This window comes from Panthera uncia, assembly GCF_023721935.1.
Source record: "Panthera uncia isolate 11264 chromosome B2 unlocalized genomic scaffold, Puncia_PCG_1.0 HiC_scaffold_24, whole genome shotgun sequence".
Taxonomy (NCBI): domain Eukaryota; kingdom Metazoa; phylum Chordata; class Mammalia; order Carnivora; family Felidae; genus Panthera; species Panthera uncia.
In genome coordinates this window covers 3,543,256-3,557,962 of record NW_026057580.1, presented here as the reverse complement: position 1 = coordinate 3,557,962, position 14,707 = coordinate 3,543,256, and the positions used below count along the sequence as shown (strand labels likewise).

At 52.6% G+C, this 14,707-nt stretch overlaps 1 protein-coding gene across 1 annotated transcript in view; it reads right to left on the bottom strand.

Moving 5' to 3' along the window:
* The window catches only part of KCNK5 (potassium two pore domain channel subfamily K member 5), a 37,270-nt gene extending 24,123 nt beyond the window's left edge, over nucleotides 1–13,147 (bottom strand). The window contains exon 1 of the mRNA XM_049652740.1: nucleotides 12,566–13,147. Within this exon, the coding sequence (XP_049508697.1) occupies nucleotides 12,566–12,751 (186 nt within the window). The 5' untranslated portion in view covers nucleotides 12,752–13,147. The remainder of the gene's footprint in view (nucleotides 1–12,565) is intronic.
* Between the last annotated feature and the right edge of the window lie 1,560 nt (nucleotides 13,148–14,707).

Genomic DNA, 14,707 nt, shown 5'->3' with positions numbered 1-14,707 from the left:
AGGACACCCTCCCTTTTCCTGCTCCCCAGGGGGTGCTGACAAGACACTACTGCATCAGCTTGCTCCACTTAGCCCACTCAGCACTCACTTACCCTCAGTGAGAGGCACTGCTCTGGGGGGCCGGGATGCTGACAAGGGAAGGGCGTGCTTCCAAAGCTAACACTGTCAGGATGCATTCCACGACCCAGGAGGCCAGAGTTTTATTTGAACAGCAGAAATGGGGAAGGTACGGGGCTGCTGTTCTTTCTCCTCCAGAGGGTCTGTGAACAGGTGCCACCCTGCGCCTGGGACGTGGGAGGGTCAAGAAACTTGCACTTAGACACAAGGGGCCCGTCCTGGGGTCCTCAGCATGCTGCAGTCACCGACCTCTATCCTCAGCCATGTGAGCAGCATCGGGGTGGTATTTCCACTGCAGGAGGATGGCAAGACTAAAGCTATTCCCTACCAAGGTGTAGCCCAGAGTCCTGCTGGGGGCCTTCCCCTGGGGAAGCCAAATGGGGGCACACGTCACAAGTACAGGTTTAGCTGCTGAGGAGGTGGCAGTAATATGGGGACTCAGGTGGAAATCTCACAGCTCACAGCTACACCTCCCCCGTCGGCTCCTTGATTTTTTTTCTCAAAGCCTCGGTCTCTGGGTCCCCTGACCCACAAATTCTGTCATGAAGGGTAGGGGCCTGTTGGGTCTGTAAGGATGATGGAGAAAAGGGGCTGAAGGCAGGAAAGGAGTTGACAGACCCGACTCTGAACTGTGGCACCCACTTACATAACCCAAGCTTTCCTGCTTTAAATGTTTTCATGCTGCAAGTGGCAAATAAACCTATATGTGGTCAATGTGGTCAGGAAACGGTGGTGTCAGAACCCTGAAGGCTACAGAACACAGCGTTCAGCAAAGGCCAAGCAAGCATGCATGGGGAGCTTTTGGGGTGCTAGGAACCAATGGGCCCCGAACAGAAAATCCAGCCCCAAGGAGTGGCTGGTAGCCTAGAAAGATCAGTAGGACTGGTGCTAATTTAGGACACCATGAGAGGCCACTCTGCAGAGCCCTGGCTCTGGACTCTGAAGGCCTGGGTTCAGGCCACTAACTAGCTGTATGACCTTGGTTATGTTATTTAATCTCTCTGCTTCAGATGCATTATCTGCAAATGAAGTTCCCCACAGCAGCTATCTTACCACTGCTGGGCAGTCGGTGCAACGTGACAGTGGCCCTCGCCTGGCCCATGGCACCTTTTCCCCCACCAAGTGCCAGCTACCGTTACTACTGTAGCACTGTGGTTCCGCCCCTCTGCCACCCCTCCCCACAGCAGCTCACGTTACTGGTGGACACAGACCTCCAGGTCTCCATAAAAACTGAAAACCTGTTATGAGCGTACAGCATTTTAGACCACCTCTCCACCCTCAGGAGACAGCCTCCCACCTATATCAAGGCCGAATGCAATCAAGGGTTGCGGTCCAGAAAGAGGGGAGACCACGTGGGTAGCAGAGTCCAAATCACACCGCAAGAATGTTGGCTTAGTCTGAGGGAGAAGCCACTGAGGGTTTTCTGAGTTTGGGGAGGGGAGTGGTCATGATCTGAGTCTCTGAGGACCCCTGATGGCTTTAAGAGTGGCAGAAGAGCTCTCAGGAGGTGTGGCAGTCACCTTTCAACCTATGTCTTGGGGCCACGGCTTCCAAGAAGCCTTCCCTAATTGCCCCACTTAGCTCTAATTACTCCTTTATTGTACTTCCCTGCGCAGTAACCTTGGGAAAGTTACATAACCTCCGAAGGTCTGGGCCTTGGCTCTGGGGCTGTACAGGGAGGCCAGTTAGGTAACCACTAAGCTCCCTTCAGCCTCACAATTTATGATTTGCCGCCAGGAGATGTGCCCGGAGCCTGACCCTCCTCCCCCATCAGCCACTCTTGCCAGCCTCCGGGGGAGGGGGGCGTGGGGGGTGAGGAGAAACCAGCCAACAAGACAGTTCCTTGGGTGCAAACACTTGGGGTGCAGAGTCCTGTGATGGGGAAGCTCCCTGGGGAAGCATGAGATCATTTCTGCTTCTTTCTGAGCCTACAGTTACCACAATCTCAACTTTTGCCTCTTGTTCCAGAAAAACTCACTCGTGGGTGGGGAAGTTGGCCCTCAAGATCACAGAAAGGGGTGTGCTGGGCAGGTTAGGAAATCAAGGCAGGCCAATTTAGCTTAAGTAACATTAAGTCCTCTGTACCCCAAAACACGGTCAAGGTTCTGACTTAAAGGCCATTTAAAAGAGGATTAGAGGCAGGGTGACAAATGGGTCAGTGGAAAAAGGCTCTCGACCTGGGCAAGCTGAGCTAGTTTAACCTGAGCTTAGTTCTACAGACAGTTTGTCCCCAGCTCCTCACCAGGCCTCGGTTTTCCTATCTAGCAGATGGGATGGAAATGCCACACCTCAGTCAGGCCCGGAGAGGTCACAGGGAGGCACCCTGGAGGAATGGGTCTGCAGCGACCCATGGTAAGGCCAAGGGTGAGAATCTGGGAAGGGTGCAAAGCCTGTGTATCTGAAGGTTTCTCAGGGGGTCACCCAGGTACTGCAGGCGACACAACCCAACACTCCTGCTCCATCCCCTGGGGCCAACATCCTTGGCCAGCTGTGGAGGGGGTACCCTGCAGGGTGGGCCACGGGGTAGCAAAAGCCTAATGCAGGCGCCAGTCAGGCCGGAGTTACCTGCTCAAGGCATGCCCTTCTCCCCTGCAAACAGCCGGGCCTTCCTCCTGCTCGCTCTGAAGATCAAACGGTTTCCACAAGGAAGGGGCAGGGAGTGTTGTCTCCCTCCCCCCGGCGGGTCCACCTGCCTTCCTGGTTTCTGTAGTACATGGTCTGAAGACATTCCCCAAAAGGCAGGGACGGACGGGGCTGCTTCCCTTTGCAGCAGGTCTCAAACAGGTTTGGGCACACAGTATGTGCTTAGTAAATATCTGCTGAATGAAGGACTGGATATTTGCTGTCTCAAGTTCCTTGAAGGCAGAATCCACGGCTCCCCATCTAGCATCTAGCTGGGCCAGGGGGTGGGGGAAAGAGACCTGTTAAATGCTCACACTGATTGGTTTTGCTAATCCCAGGAGAGAGGAGTTCAGGAAAAGTTTATAAAAAAGGGATGGGGGCAGGGAAGCTGAGAAGGGGTTCCTGGAGAGAATGACCCAGAGAGGGAGAGCAGTTGATTCCGTCAAGTCCCCCGGAGAAGAGATGGCAATAAACTGAATTTAAAGGTGAACTTGGAGCTGGCAGCTACAGGGAGTGAACATCACATACGTTTTCTCCATGTTCTCCCGTTATCTTCGTCCCACCGAGATGGGTAACATCACTGTCCCTTTCAGACGCGAGTCGTGTGCTCAGGGCCACTCAGCTTGCAAAGGCCACTGTGACTTGAAAGCCTGTCCTTAACCACTAGGCAACATGGCCCCACCTCATGAGGCTTGAAGGGGAAAGTGGGAGCACATTTTGATAATGGCACTCTCCCTTCCTCCTCTTCAGGGTGTGGAGACTATGAGACCAGGGGCCAGAGTCTGGGCCTGGCTCAGTTCACCTAGAAAAGTGCCTTCTGGGGCACCTGGGTGGCTCAGTTGGTTAAGTGTCCAACTTCAGTTCAGGTCATGATCTCACAGTTCATGGGTTTGAGCCCTGCGTTGGGTTCTGTGCTGACAGCTCAGAGCCTGGAGCCTGCTTCAGATTCTGTATCTCCCTCTCTCTCTGCCCCTCCCCCACTGGCACTCTGTCTCTCTCTCCCTCCCTCTCAAAAATAAATAAACAGTAAAAAAAAAAAAAAGGAAAAGTGCTTTCATCTTGAGGAGGCCTAGGTCCTCCAGACTGGCCATAGTACTGAAGGTCCACATGCATCTCCACATCCCCCCTCAGAGCTGGGCACAGCACTGGGCACCGGGGGCCAGCAGACACCGTGGGCACATCAGTGGCTGGCTATACCCCCACATGCTTATTGCACAGGTCTGTGGATTAGGGCCAAGGGTGGGGACACACGTCCCTGCCCACGTAGGGCTCCTACTGCCTACCTGGGCCTAATTTAACCGGCACTTCAAGCCTTCCTGAGTGAATGGATGAATTTACTTGAAGGAAGTAGAGTCCAAGAGAAGTGAAATCCAGCCAGGGTCGCACAGCACACACCAGTACCATAGGGAGAATTGGAACCCAGGTCCAAATCTTCTATTTCCTACACAGTGGCTCAGATCTGAGTCCGTCAGCCCCAGCCCCAGCGCCAAGCACAGGTCCACACAAAGGGAGGGGCTCAACCCTGTGCTGGCTGGGCCATCAAGCACACTGCAGGGCTTTTCTCCTGGGGTTGGGGAGCAAGTCTCCCCCTCCTAGGAGGGACCCAGCTAAGCAGCTGCAGCCAGATTACACTGGGCCATGGGAGGTGACAACAGCCACAGTACGCAATCCTGATTAAATATTTCAGCAGGAAACCCAAATATTTAGATGGAGGGGAGGAAAAACAGAATGCACATTTCAAAGCCAATCACAGGGACCTGTCTGCCAAGGGCACTGTGAGAGGGCAAGTGGGTGGAGTCTGCCCCCAACGAGGAAACAACTCTGATCCCAGGTCCCGAGTGACCACCACCCAGGGAAGACACCCATGAGGCCATCTGCCCCTGGAATCCTCCAGAATGGAAAAGGTTTGACAAAGCCCGGGATGAGCCAGGATTGAGCAGAGAAAGCCTTGCCACCTTTCCCCAGAGCAAGGAGCAGGGCCCCTGCTCGGGAAGGGAAGAGGGTATCAACCTTCCATACTTTCAGGTGTGGACCATGAACTCTTTGGAGGAGAGGGCTGTGGGTGAAGTTGAAAGAAATGGAGAATGCTGGACAACTCCACTAGGACAACCTTGGGCACGGTATTGAAACTCTGTGGTCCATTCTGGTGCTCCTACTAGAAGGGAGTGCTGATAAGGGAACCTCCTGGATCCTCCTCCATTCCTGGCTCTGAAGTCAGCAAGGTGGGGATGAGTCTGAGCCTCCAGGTAGCCATGTAGACCTGAGCAAATCCCTTGGCCTCCATGTGCCTGGCTAATGGGCATAGCAGTAATACTGAATCCACTGGACTGGTTTAATGAGACAGTTAAAGTAGGAGCCCAATGCCCAGCACCCAGTAGGAATTCAGCAGAGTGCTACCCACACCACTCATCCTTCCAGCCTGCCTCAAATACCTGCTTCTTTAAATTCAAGAGTAGAAATTAATCTCTCACTGGTTCACACTTAGAACCCCCAGGTGCCCTTACCAATGTCAGCGAGGTGAGAGCTCCTTACCTTTCTTTCTCTAGACTGGGGGCTCCCTGAGGGCAGGGGCTATGTTTTATTCAGAGCCAGATGCCCTGCAGGCCAAGGGGTTCCACAGGCCTCAGCAAACAGGAACTGAATCCTGAGGCCCGGTGACTCTTGTCCCATCTCTCCAACCTCTACCATCTGCAACCCATCACTCAGCACCAGGACCGCATTTCCCCTCAGTTTCGCCACTGTGGCCTTGTTTCTCTGCCCAGCGAGGCTGAGCCCCCAAGGTCTACGGCCCAGTATGGTTTCTGAGGCTTCAGTACACACAAAAATGCTGGCCAGGAGGGAGGCCCCTCCGTGAGCCCACCCTTCCTTTGTCCAGATCTCTAAAATTTAGGGATCAGATTAACTGCTCACCAAAAGCCCAGAGGGCCCAGGCAGCTGTACCGAGCTGGAATATCCCACTGCCCCCCCCCCACTTTTTTACATAAAGGGGCAACTAAGGTATTATCTGGAAGGTCATCAAATTGGGGGGGTGCTTTGGCTGGGACAGGAACCCACACTTGAACCTCCCAAGGGGTTCATGGTAAGAGGAAAAGGTGCCCTAACTGAAAGCTGGGGTGTGAGGGAGGGTGGATGGGCTGTGTTGTGTGTGCGTTGGGGTGGATGTGGGGGCGGGGGGAGTGGGCTCTGTGGGCTTTGGTGGAAAAACCCACACTCCATCACATCAGAAAGTTCAAGGGAGGAAGCATCCTTATCAGAACACCCATGGGGCGAAGGGATCAGCCCACAGAAATGCTGTTTAAAATTTAGAGTTGAAGATTCTACTTCTTTTAAGTTGCCACGCCTGTGAAGGAAGAGGGAACTTTCTGAAATGCTGTTCACTCCCCGACTTAAAAATTGCAAAAATTTGGTCAGTTCAAATTCCTTGGCTAAACCCAGAGGGCTTTGTCATCTGACCCTTACCTCTCGGCCCTATGGTTGCAGCCCAGAACCATCACGCACTTTTACTCCTCCCTGAGGGCTGTGGGCAAGAAGGACCCACCATCCCCCCTTCTTTGTCTAGCTCTTTAAAAATTTGGTTGATATATACCCAGAAGAGGGATTGCTCGATCATACATTTCCATTTTTAATTTCCTAAGGAGCCTCTACACTGTTTTCCATAGTGGTGGCACCATTTTACTCAAAAAGACAAATGATTCCACTTGGAAGGCATTTAAAGTAGTCACATTCACAGGAACAGAATGTAGATTACTCGTTACCAGGAACCAGGGGGAGAGGGGAAAAGGGAGTTGTTTAAGGGCGACAGAATCTGCTTCGCAAGATGAAAAAGTTCTTTAGAGCTGTTTCCCAGCAGTGTGACTATACTTAACAAGAATGAACGGACTCTTCAAAATGGTTAAGATGGTGAACTTTGTTATGTGTTTTTTACTACAATTAAAAAAAAGTCGGTTGACCTTTCCTCTGCTTCAGGAAGGTCTTCCTGCTACTGTGTGAACCACACTTGTGTGGGGGCAGTCCCTTCACATAGCAGGGTTGTCTTAGGAACAGTAGCAGCGACAGCGGCAGCTAACACTTAATGAGCACTATGTGCCAAGCGCTCGTCTATGCAAACAGTGAGGGTGATATTTGCGGCATGCCTTCAGAGGCCAGCCCATAACCATCAGACATACTGCTTGCATGGTGACTCTTTCAACAACAGCAAGGAGCCTGCAGTTAGGTGGTGGGGCGAGTGGCACTTGGAGGAAAGCATGTCCTCTATCCATGTCAAACCCATCCTTGGGGAGGATGGCCAGGTCAGGCCTCGTCTGCCCTATTCTAAGAGTCCCTGGCAACTGTCAGTGAAATCTCCAAGGAGACTCGCCGTGACCCTCTGCATTCCCCCAGAGGGAACCGGGAAGGAGGCAAGCCTATTTCACATGCTTTCTTATAGTACCCAGCACACGTGGCCTCTCTGAATCACCCAGTTCTGGCCTAGTAGTTCTTGCACCCCAATTTGTACAAAGACTATCTTTCTTTTTTTAATATTTATTCATTTTTTGATAGAGACAGAGTGTGAGTGGGGGAGGGGCAGTGAGAGAGAGGGAGACACAGAATCGGAAGCAAGCTCCAGGCTTCTGAACTGACAGCACAGAGCCCGACGCGGGGCTCGAATTCACAGACCGTGAGATCATGACTCCAGCTGAAGTCGGACACTTAACCGACTGAGCCACCCAGGCGCCCCATGTATAAAGACTATCTTGGGGGTACTATGTCAGGACCATGGCTCCTCTGCTCCCCAAAGCCTTATACTTCCCTGCCCCCCACCCCACAGAGAGTTCAGAAGCTGAGCACAATCTGACAGCAAACAGCCAACTTCAAGATGAAAGCCCTTGGCCTGAGGTCAGAGGCGGCCAAGCACAGCGCCCAAAACCAGAGGACTGTTTCTTTTAAATGTAGGACTATAAATAGGGCAAAGCCCCAGGAAAACACTTAGAAGCAACAGTCATCACCTCCCTTGCACCCCCTCCTATAGGGCTCCCCCCACCCCACTAGAACCTTTCAACACTTGCTAATTCCCACCCTCAATAATTCTCTAATACCATGCCATCTGCAATCATCCTAAGGGCTCTAGTAAAACTCTCAAAACGATTCAATAAAAATCCACTTTAACTGTTAAGCTCTAACTAGAGCAGTTAACTGAGGCATATTTACCGATTTAAGAATTATTATTATCTTGGCTGCCCTCAACTTTGATCGGAACATAAACAAACAGGTCATTAGGAGGGGACCTCTTTCTTCCATTTCCTCTCAAAACCCCAACTTCCCTACTTTCCACTTCTGCAGTTCTAGACAGTGAGGATCCAAGTTTGAACTAATGACGTGGAGGCCTCCGTGATCTTGGATAATCAAAAGATCTATTGTGTTCCCTTTACTTACAAAGGCAGTTAAGTGGACCAGTGTGCTTTACAATTTCCAACGAGGCTTGAAACAAAAGAGGTTTTCATGTTAACCCTCAATTCTCAAAAAAATTCAATGAATGTGCCCATTCTAAGGGCATCATTTGGTCAGATCATTACATCATTTGGTCAGATGTAACTTTTGCACATAACCCATGGTTATATTTTCAAATTTTAGGAGGAGGATTGGCGTTAGAAACACGATGTCAGAACCTCAAAACTGGAATCAGCTTGACTACTGTAGACTGGAACATGTAGAGAATAGGAAGGGTCCAGAAAATAAAAGGAGCGGGGTCTGGCACCCACGGAAAACCTCCAAATAGGATAATGCAGTTTGGAGCTGGCAAGGAGGCCAGTAGGATCCAAGAGGCTTCTGGGGATTGGTCAGCTATGTGAGCAGTCTAGGAAAAACCAGTTAGGGATGGGATGCTCCAGTGGAAGGCAGGGCATGAGGCGACCCCTACCACACCCCTGGGAGACATGGGAATCTCAAGAGCCACAGCAGGAACACCTCACTCTCTCCCTCCTTCTCCCTCTTAAACACTCCTACATCCAAGACCCCACTTAAAGTCATCACCTCCTGAGAGTCCTCCCTGACCCCTCAGGCTGGTTCTGGAGGCCCTCAGGAACCATCACATCATAGTGGGTTTATTCATCCTTCTCCCCAGCAGCCAGTCTGAGCCTCGTGGTGTCTTAATCCATCTTTGCACTCCCAGATCCTCGCCTAGTGCCTGGCACATAGTGGACACTTAATAAATGTTCGTTGATGAATGTTCTCATGTACTCTGGGATCAACCCGCTTCAGTGTGAAACCTGATTCTGTACTATATAATCCTGGGCAAGTTATATCATTGTCCTCATCTATAAAAGGGGGTGGTCACCAAGATTAAATTAAAGTAAGAATGTATAGAACGTGCTTATTCAAAGCTCTGGTGCACAGGGAGTTCTCAAATCCTTCCTGTTTATGATCATTGCATACTGGAGGTGAAGGTTGAGACTGCCCCCCTTCACTGCATCCCAACCCTTTGCTCTTTTGTGCTGCCAAGGGAGGGGTGGACCGATGCTTACCGCAGTAACAGAGGAGGTGCTGGCTTGGCCAGGCCCAACACAGGAGGCCAGCATGCCAACGCCTGTTCTAGGGGAAATAGAAAATAAAATTTCCCAGCAGACCGAAGTCCAGCTGAACCACCCCACTAAGCTCACTTACAGACTACCCATTCAACAGCTTCACAGGCCTAAGAAGCAGGGCAAAGGTGTACAAGGAGTAGGCGAGCCAGGTTCCCACCCCAGGCTGTGCCCTCCTGCTGTGTCACCAAGGCCACTTCAACTTCCCTGAGCTTCAGTTTCCTTATCTGAATTCATAAGGTTGCTGTAAAAAGTACCTGAACTAACGCAGGTAAAGCACTAGGTCAACGTGTGCTCAATAAACACAAACAGACAGGGGGAGACATGCTCGCTTTAAGTGACATCTGTAGGCATCTTGCATAACGCTTCTACTTGCCCTGATCCTCACTGGACCCTCACTTTGCACTGAGGAAAGAGGCAAAGTCAAATGGCTTGATGGGTAAAATGGCCAATGCAGATGTCAAAACAGGCCTGTGCCCACTCTCTTTTATAAAATGCACATACCACTCCCAGTGCCCAACACACACGGTGCTCAAATCCATGCTAACTGCCCTGGTGGAAACCTCTGCATGCAATTCAGGGAAGAGGCTGGGGAGGCAAGGGTTCAAGGTGGTTCTGAAGGCAGGAAGGAGGACAACCACAGGGTCTGAGGCTGCTGCGGTAGAAGCAGGGAGTGTAAGCATTTGAAAGTCGGGCAGGAAGAACCAGACAACTCGGTTCGGGCGGGGTGCCTATAAGACCTAATGAAAAGTGAGCAGTGTGTTGTGTTAACTCCCTTTGCACACATTTGAAAGCACATGCAGTTTCCAGTGTAAAAAAAAAAAACCCTACTCAGTCTGCACCCCCTACTTCTAACAACCCCTCCCAAGAGCCCGCCCCTACCCCAGGAATTTCTAGCTTGGGACTTCTCTAGGATTACAAAGGTGACTCAGAACCTGACAAAACACAGAACCTCAGGTGGAAATGCCCCAGGCCAGATGGGAAAGAAGTTAGAGTTTTCCACAACGGAGTCTTCTTTTTTCCTTAAACCAATTTCCTGGGGCTGAAGGTAATGCCTCAAGTCACATAACAGAAAGCAGAGCCAGGCAGATTTCTGCAGACTAAAAAGTGATGCTAGCAGAATGCTTCCGCTGGTCAGTGTTCACTTCTTGGGTTTTTTCCTATGATGGGAGGGGAAGTTGGAGAAGGTTGGAGAGTTCTTTGGCCAGGGGTGGGGAACAGGGCTGTCCATGATCCTCTCCAAATCAGATTGGCCCGATGCCCACATCTAAAAGTTACCTGCCTGCTTTTGGGGGGCAATCATCAGCGGGTTTAAGAGGACCCCCAAATAAGAGGCTTTTTGTTGACTCGAACCCCTTAAGAAAGCTAACTTCCAAAGCTACCACCACCAGCTGCACCCGGCTGCCTTACCCTGACCACCCCCCTCTTCCCTTCTCCATGGGTTTTGAAGTTTATTTTCCCACATTCAGCCTTGAATTCTTTCCTTCCTTCCCCTGCTGTGGCGAAGAGGGAAACACTTCGAGGGCAGCTTGATTCTTTATCATCCCCGCCTGCCCTCTTCCCCCTCTAAACAAAGCCCTGGAACAAACTAAACAACAACTGCTCTCCCGGGGAATTGTTTCCTCAAGGGAAATTATAAAGTGACCCCTCCCCAACGCACACACACAGGGCAGACACTCATCCACAGAAGTTCCTGCTATTAGCAGCCAAACCACCCCAATTACCGGCTGAATTCCTCCTCCCCATCAACCTCACCTCCCACGGTCACCCACTCTGGGGACTGCTAAGGGCCCAGAGGCTCTCCCCGCTAAAATGCAACACCCCTAAACCTCCCCTCTCACTGGCTCCTGGGAGGACAGGTCTTCACCTGCCCAGCTGCTGGTAGGTACCTATATGCTCGGGTGTGTGAATGTCCATCGATTTAAGGACAATGAGGGGGCAGCACAAGCAAGACATGCTCATGTTTTCCACAGCTTTCAACCTCCCAACAGTCCAGGGCAGGGAAGACGGATGAAGACGGGTGCATTCTCATTTCACATACGGGGAAACTGAGACCAGAAAAATGAGAGACAACTAGACAATCATAAAATGTTGGGCGGCTGCTGTAGATTAAATGTTGTTCCTCATCAAACCTCCTTTCTCGCATCTTCCACCCCAAGAGAAAAATAACACCTTGGACAATCTACCCCTACCCCACTCCACAATCTAGAGCCGTCACCAGCTCTTTATACCCAGGTCCTGGTCCTTCCACCGGAGAGAAGCCATTAGTGCAGGCCAGGGAGGGTGGGTGCTTAAGGCTAAGAGCCTCTGAGAAACTGGCGTGGAGGACCCTGGGCCCCAAACAGCCCCAAGATCCCAGCCGCCATGGTCAGCCCCAGTTTATTCTAGTGAGGTCAAAGCCATCCATAGAGCACGTACCAGAAGATAAGAGGTTCGCAATGTCAACACGGAGAAGAAACTACCCCCCACGCGTCCCCTTTTGCTCCACCTCTCCTTTCCCCTAAAAAGGATTCCCGGGGTTTTGTTCTTTTGTTCAACCTGCTACTTTCACCAACTTTAACTCCAAGCCCTGGGGGAGGAGGGGAGGTGTCTCCATGAGATAAGCCCTGCCGGAAGCTTGAGCGCGTCCCAGGCACTGCGGCCATCAGCACCCCATCCCGGGGGGGGGGGGGGGGGGGGGGGGGGGGAGGTGACGCTCGGGCGGTACGGAGCCCCCTACCCACTTCCCGATCCCTGCGGGTGCGGGTCCGGGTGCGGAGGAGCCTTTGCATAGCTTGGGGCTGTGGGACCCTCCCGCCACTACTGCCAGCTCACGTTCCAGAAGAAACACAGGGCGGGCGCGGCACTGGCCCGGAGCTGGGAGGTGGAGATGCGAAGGGGTGGCACCCGGCTCCACTCCCGAACTCCGGGAGCGGGAGCTTCTCAAAGTGCAGATAACCGCCTTTATCCGTCCTACAGCCCCCCTCCAACCAGGGAGGTACTCGCACACTCACAGGGAGCCATCGCGGGGCCGGTTCACCCAGAGGTCAACCCCAACGTCTCTCTGGACAAACGGGGTTCCCAAAGAGTCTCCGCGCGTGGGTGACTCCCGTGTCTACGGGTAAACGACAGACCTCAGCAGCCAGACCCATGTGAGACAGCCTTTCCTGCCACCCCCAGGGCTGCCCGCAGGGACTGAGGGTTATCCAAAACTGTGAAGGGTTTCCCTTCGGCACTCCTAAAGCTCCGGCCGGCTTCCAGTGTCTGTAGGGGCACAGACGGCGGCTCACCTGCAGGATCTTATCCAGGCCCTCCTGGCCCAGGCACGGGAACTCCTTGAGCAGATGCAGTTTCTGTGTATAGTAGTTTTTCTTGGCCTCTTTCCAGTGTGGCTCCTCGAGCACCTCGAAGATCGCCGCCCCGATGGCCAGGTAGAAGATGATGGCCGAGGTGAGCAGTGGGCCCCGGTCCACCATGGCTCCCAAGTGGCCGCCTCCTGGAGAAAGGCTCCCCTAGCCCCTGCGGCTCCGGGTCCACGCGCCCTACAGCCTCTGGAAACAGCTGTTTGAATTTGGAGCTCCGCATGCGCAGTGCCCTGTTCCCCCCCCCCTCCCGCCCCCGGCGCCGCTCTCCGGACAAAGTTGCTCTGCCAAGTTGGCCCACCAAGCGCGGGGAACTGTACGAGGACTTGCTCCCGCGCGGGGGGGCGGGGGGGAGGCTGGTGGGTGGACACAAAGCGGGGCAAGGGGGCGCCCTGGCTCGCTGGGGTAAAGGGAGCCGGGGAACTCAAGGCCAGAGTCTAGGGAGACACGTGGGCCGTCCTCCGCGAGCCGCAGCAGTGTGCGCCGCACCCGCCTCCACGCGCCTCTTTAACCAGCGCCCAGCGCGCGCCCTCCCGAGCCTGATCCCGGGGGTGGTACCCGTGCAGGTCCCGCCCCTCGTCTGCACCGCCCCCGCTCAGGCCCGCCCCGCGCAGGCCCCGCGGCTGGCCGGCCGGCCCGAGAAGTCACCGCGAGGTGCGCACGGGATTCGGTGCTCTGTGCGCTGCCGGGGGCTGCCGCCAGGGGAGGCTGCATGCCCCGCGGTGCCGGAGAGGTTGGGGTCTCTGGGGCTCGCGTTTGTTGTTAGTGCCCGTGGTATTAACTAAGATGAGTGTGTACCTATCACACTCAAGTCAAGGAAGTTATTACTATTGCTATTTTCGTTGTAACTCAATTTTCGTCCACTGCCGTTTCTGCCAAGAAAGCTTGATTCTCAGTCTCTTTCTCTCACCCCCTCCTGTAAACCAAGGGTAAGTGTAAGGTTAGAAAGGTACTGGAGAAGCTGTAGAGAATCAGGATATCAGGGACTAATCCAGCCACAAAGGTGAGACTCTCCCCTTTTACCCCATTCTCACCTGCCCTGGTGAGACGCCCACATTTAGAAGGAGCTGTGCTGTTGGAGACACCTCCCAGCCCCACGCACTGTAACTCTCCAGGAAACACTTAACCCCTCCTTATTCCGAAGCCTACTCTGCAACCCTCATCCACACCCACACACATGCGCTCATCCCCTTGTTGGAAGATACTTTCTTCCTAAATTCCTTCTAATGTACTATGTAACCAATACACTATAGAACAGTAAAATGACAGCTGGCCCTGTGGGGAATCTGGATTGTTCAATGACATATCCCAGACTGTTCCATAGGAGACACTCAGTAAATATTTGTGCAACGAAGGAGTGAATGAATTCGTGTCAAACACACACACTGAGGATACATCTCACTCACCTTGCTACCATTTACCGAGGCAATACTCCAACCTTCCCGTGCATCCCAAGAACAGCCTGTAATTATACCAACCTTGCAGGGAGGAAAAGGAAGCTGTGTTAGGTTAGTTTGTTCAAAATCTCTAACCAGCAACAGCCAGAAGCTGGAGTGGCACACTCCAGCACTTGGTACTAAGGGCTGGCCCTGACCCTCTCGGGGCCTCTGAGGGGGCCAGTGCAGTAGTGGGCCAAATTGGTGCACTGCCCCTGGTCCAGGCCTTTTTTTCCCCCTGTGGGGAATGTGGGGGGCTTTGGTCAGGTGTCAAGAGTTAGGGCAGTGTGGAGGTTCCTCAAAAAATTAAAAAAAGGAATTACCCCATGACCCAGCAATAGCACTACTGGGAATTTATCCAAAGGATACAGGAGTACTGATTCATAGGAGTACATGGACCCCAAAGTTTACAGCAGCACTTTCAACAATAGCCAAATTATGGACAGAGCCCAAGTGTCCATCAACTGATGAATGGATAAAGAAGATGTGGTTTATATCTACAATGGAATACCACTCAGCAATGAAAAGGAATGAAATCTTGTCATTTGGCCATTTGTAACAACGTGGATGGAACTGGAGGGTATTATGCTAAGTGAAATACGTCACTTAGAGAAAGACAGATATCATATGACTT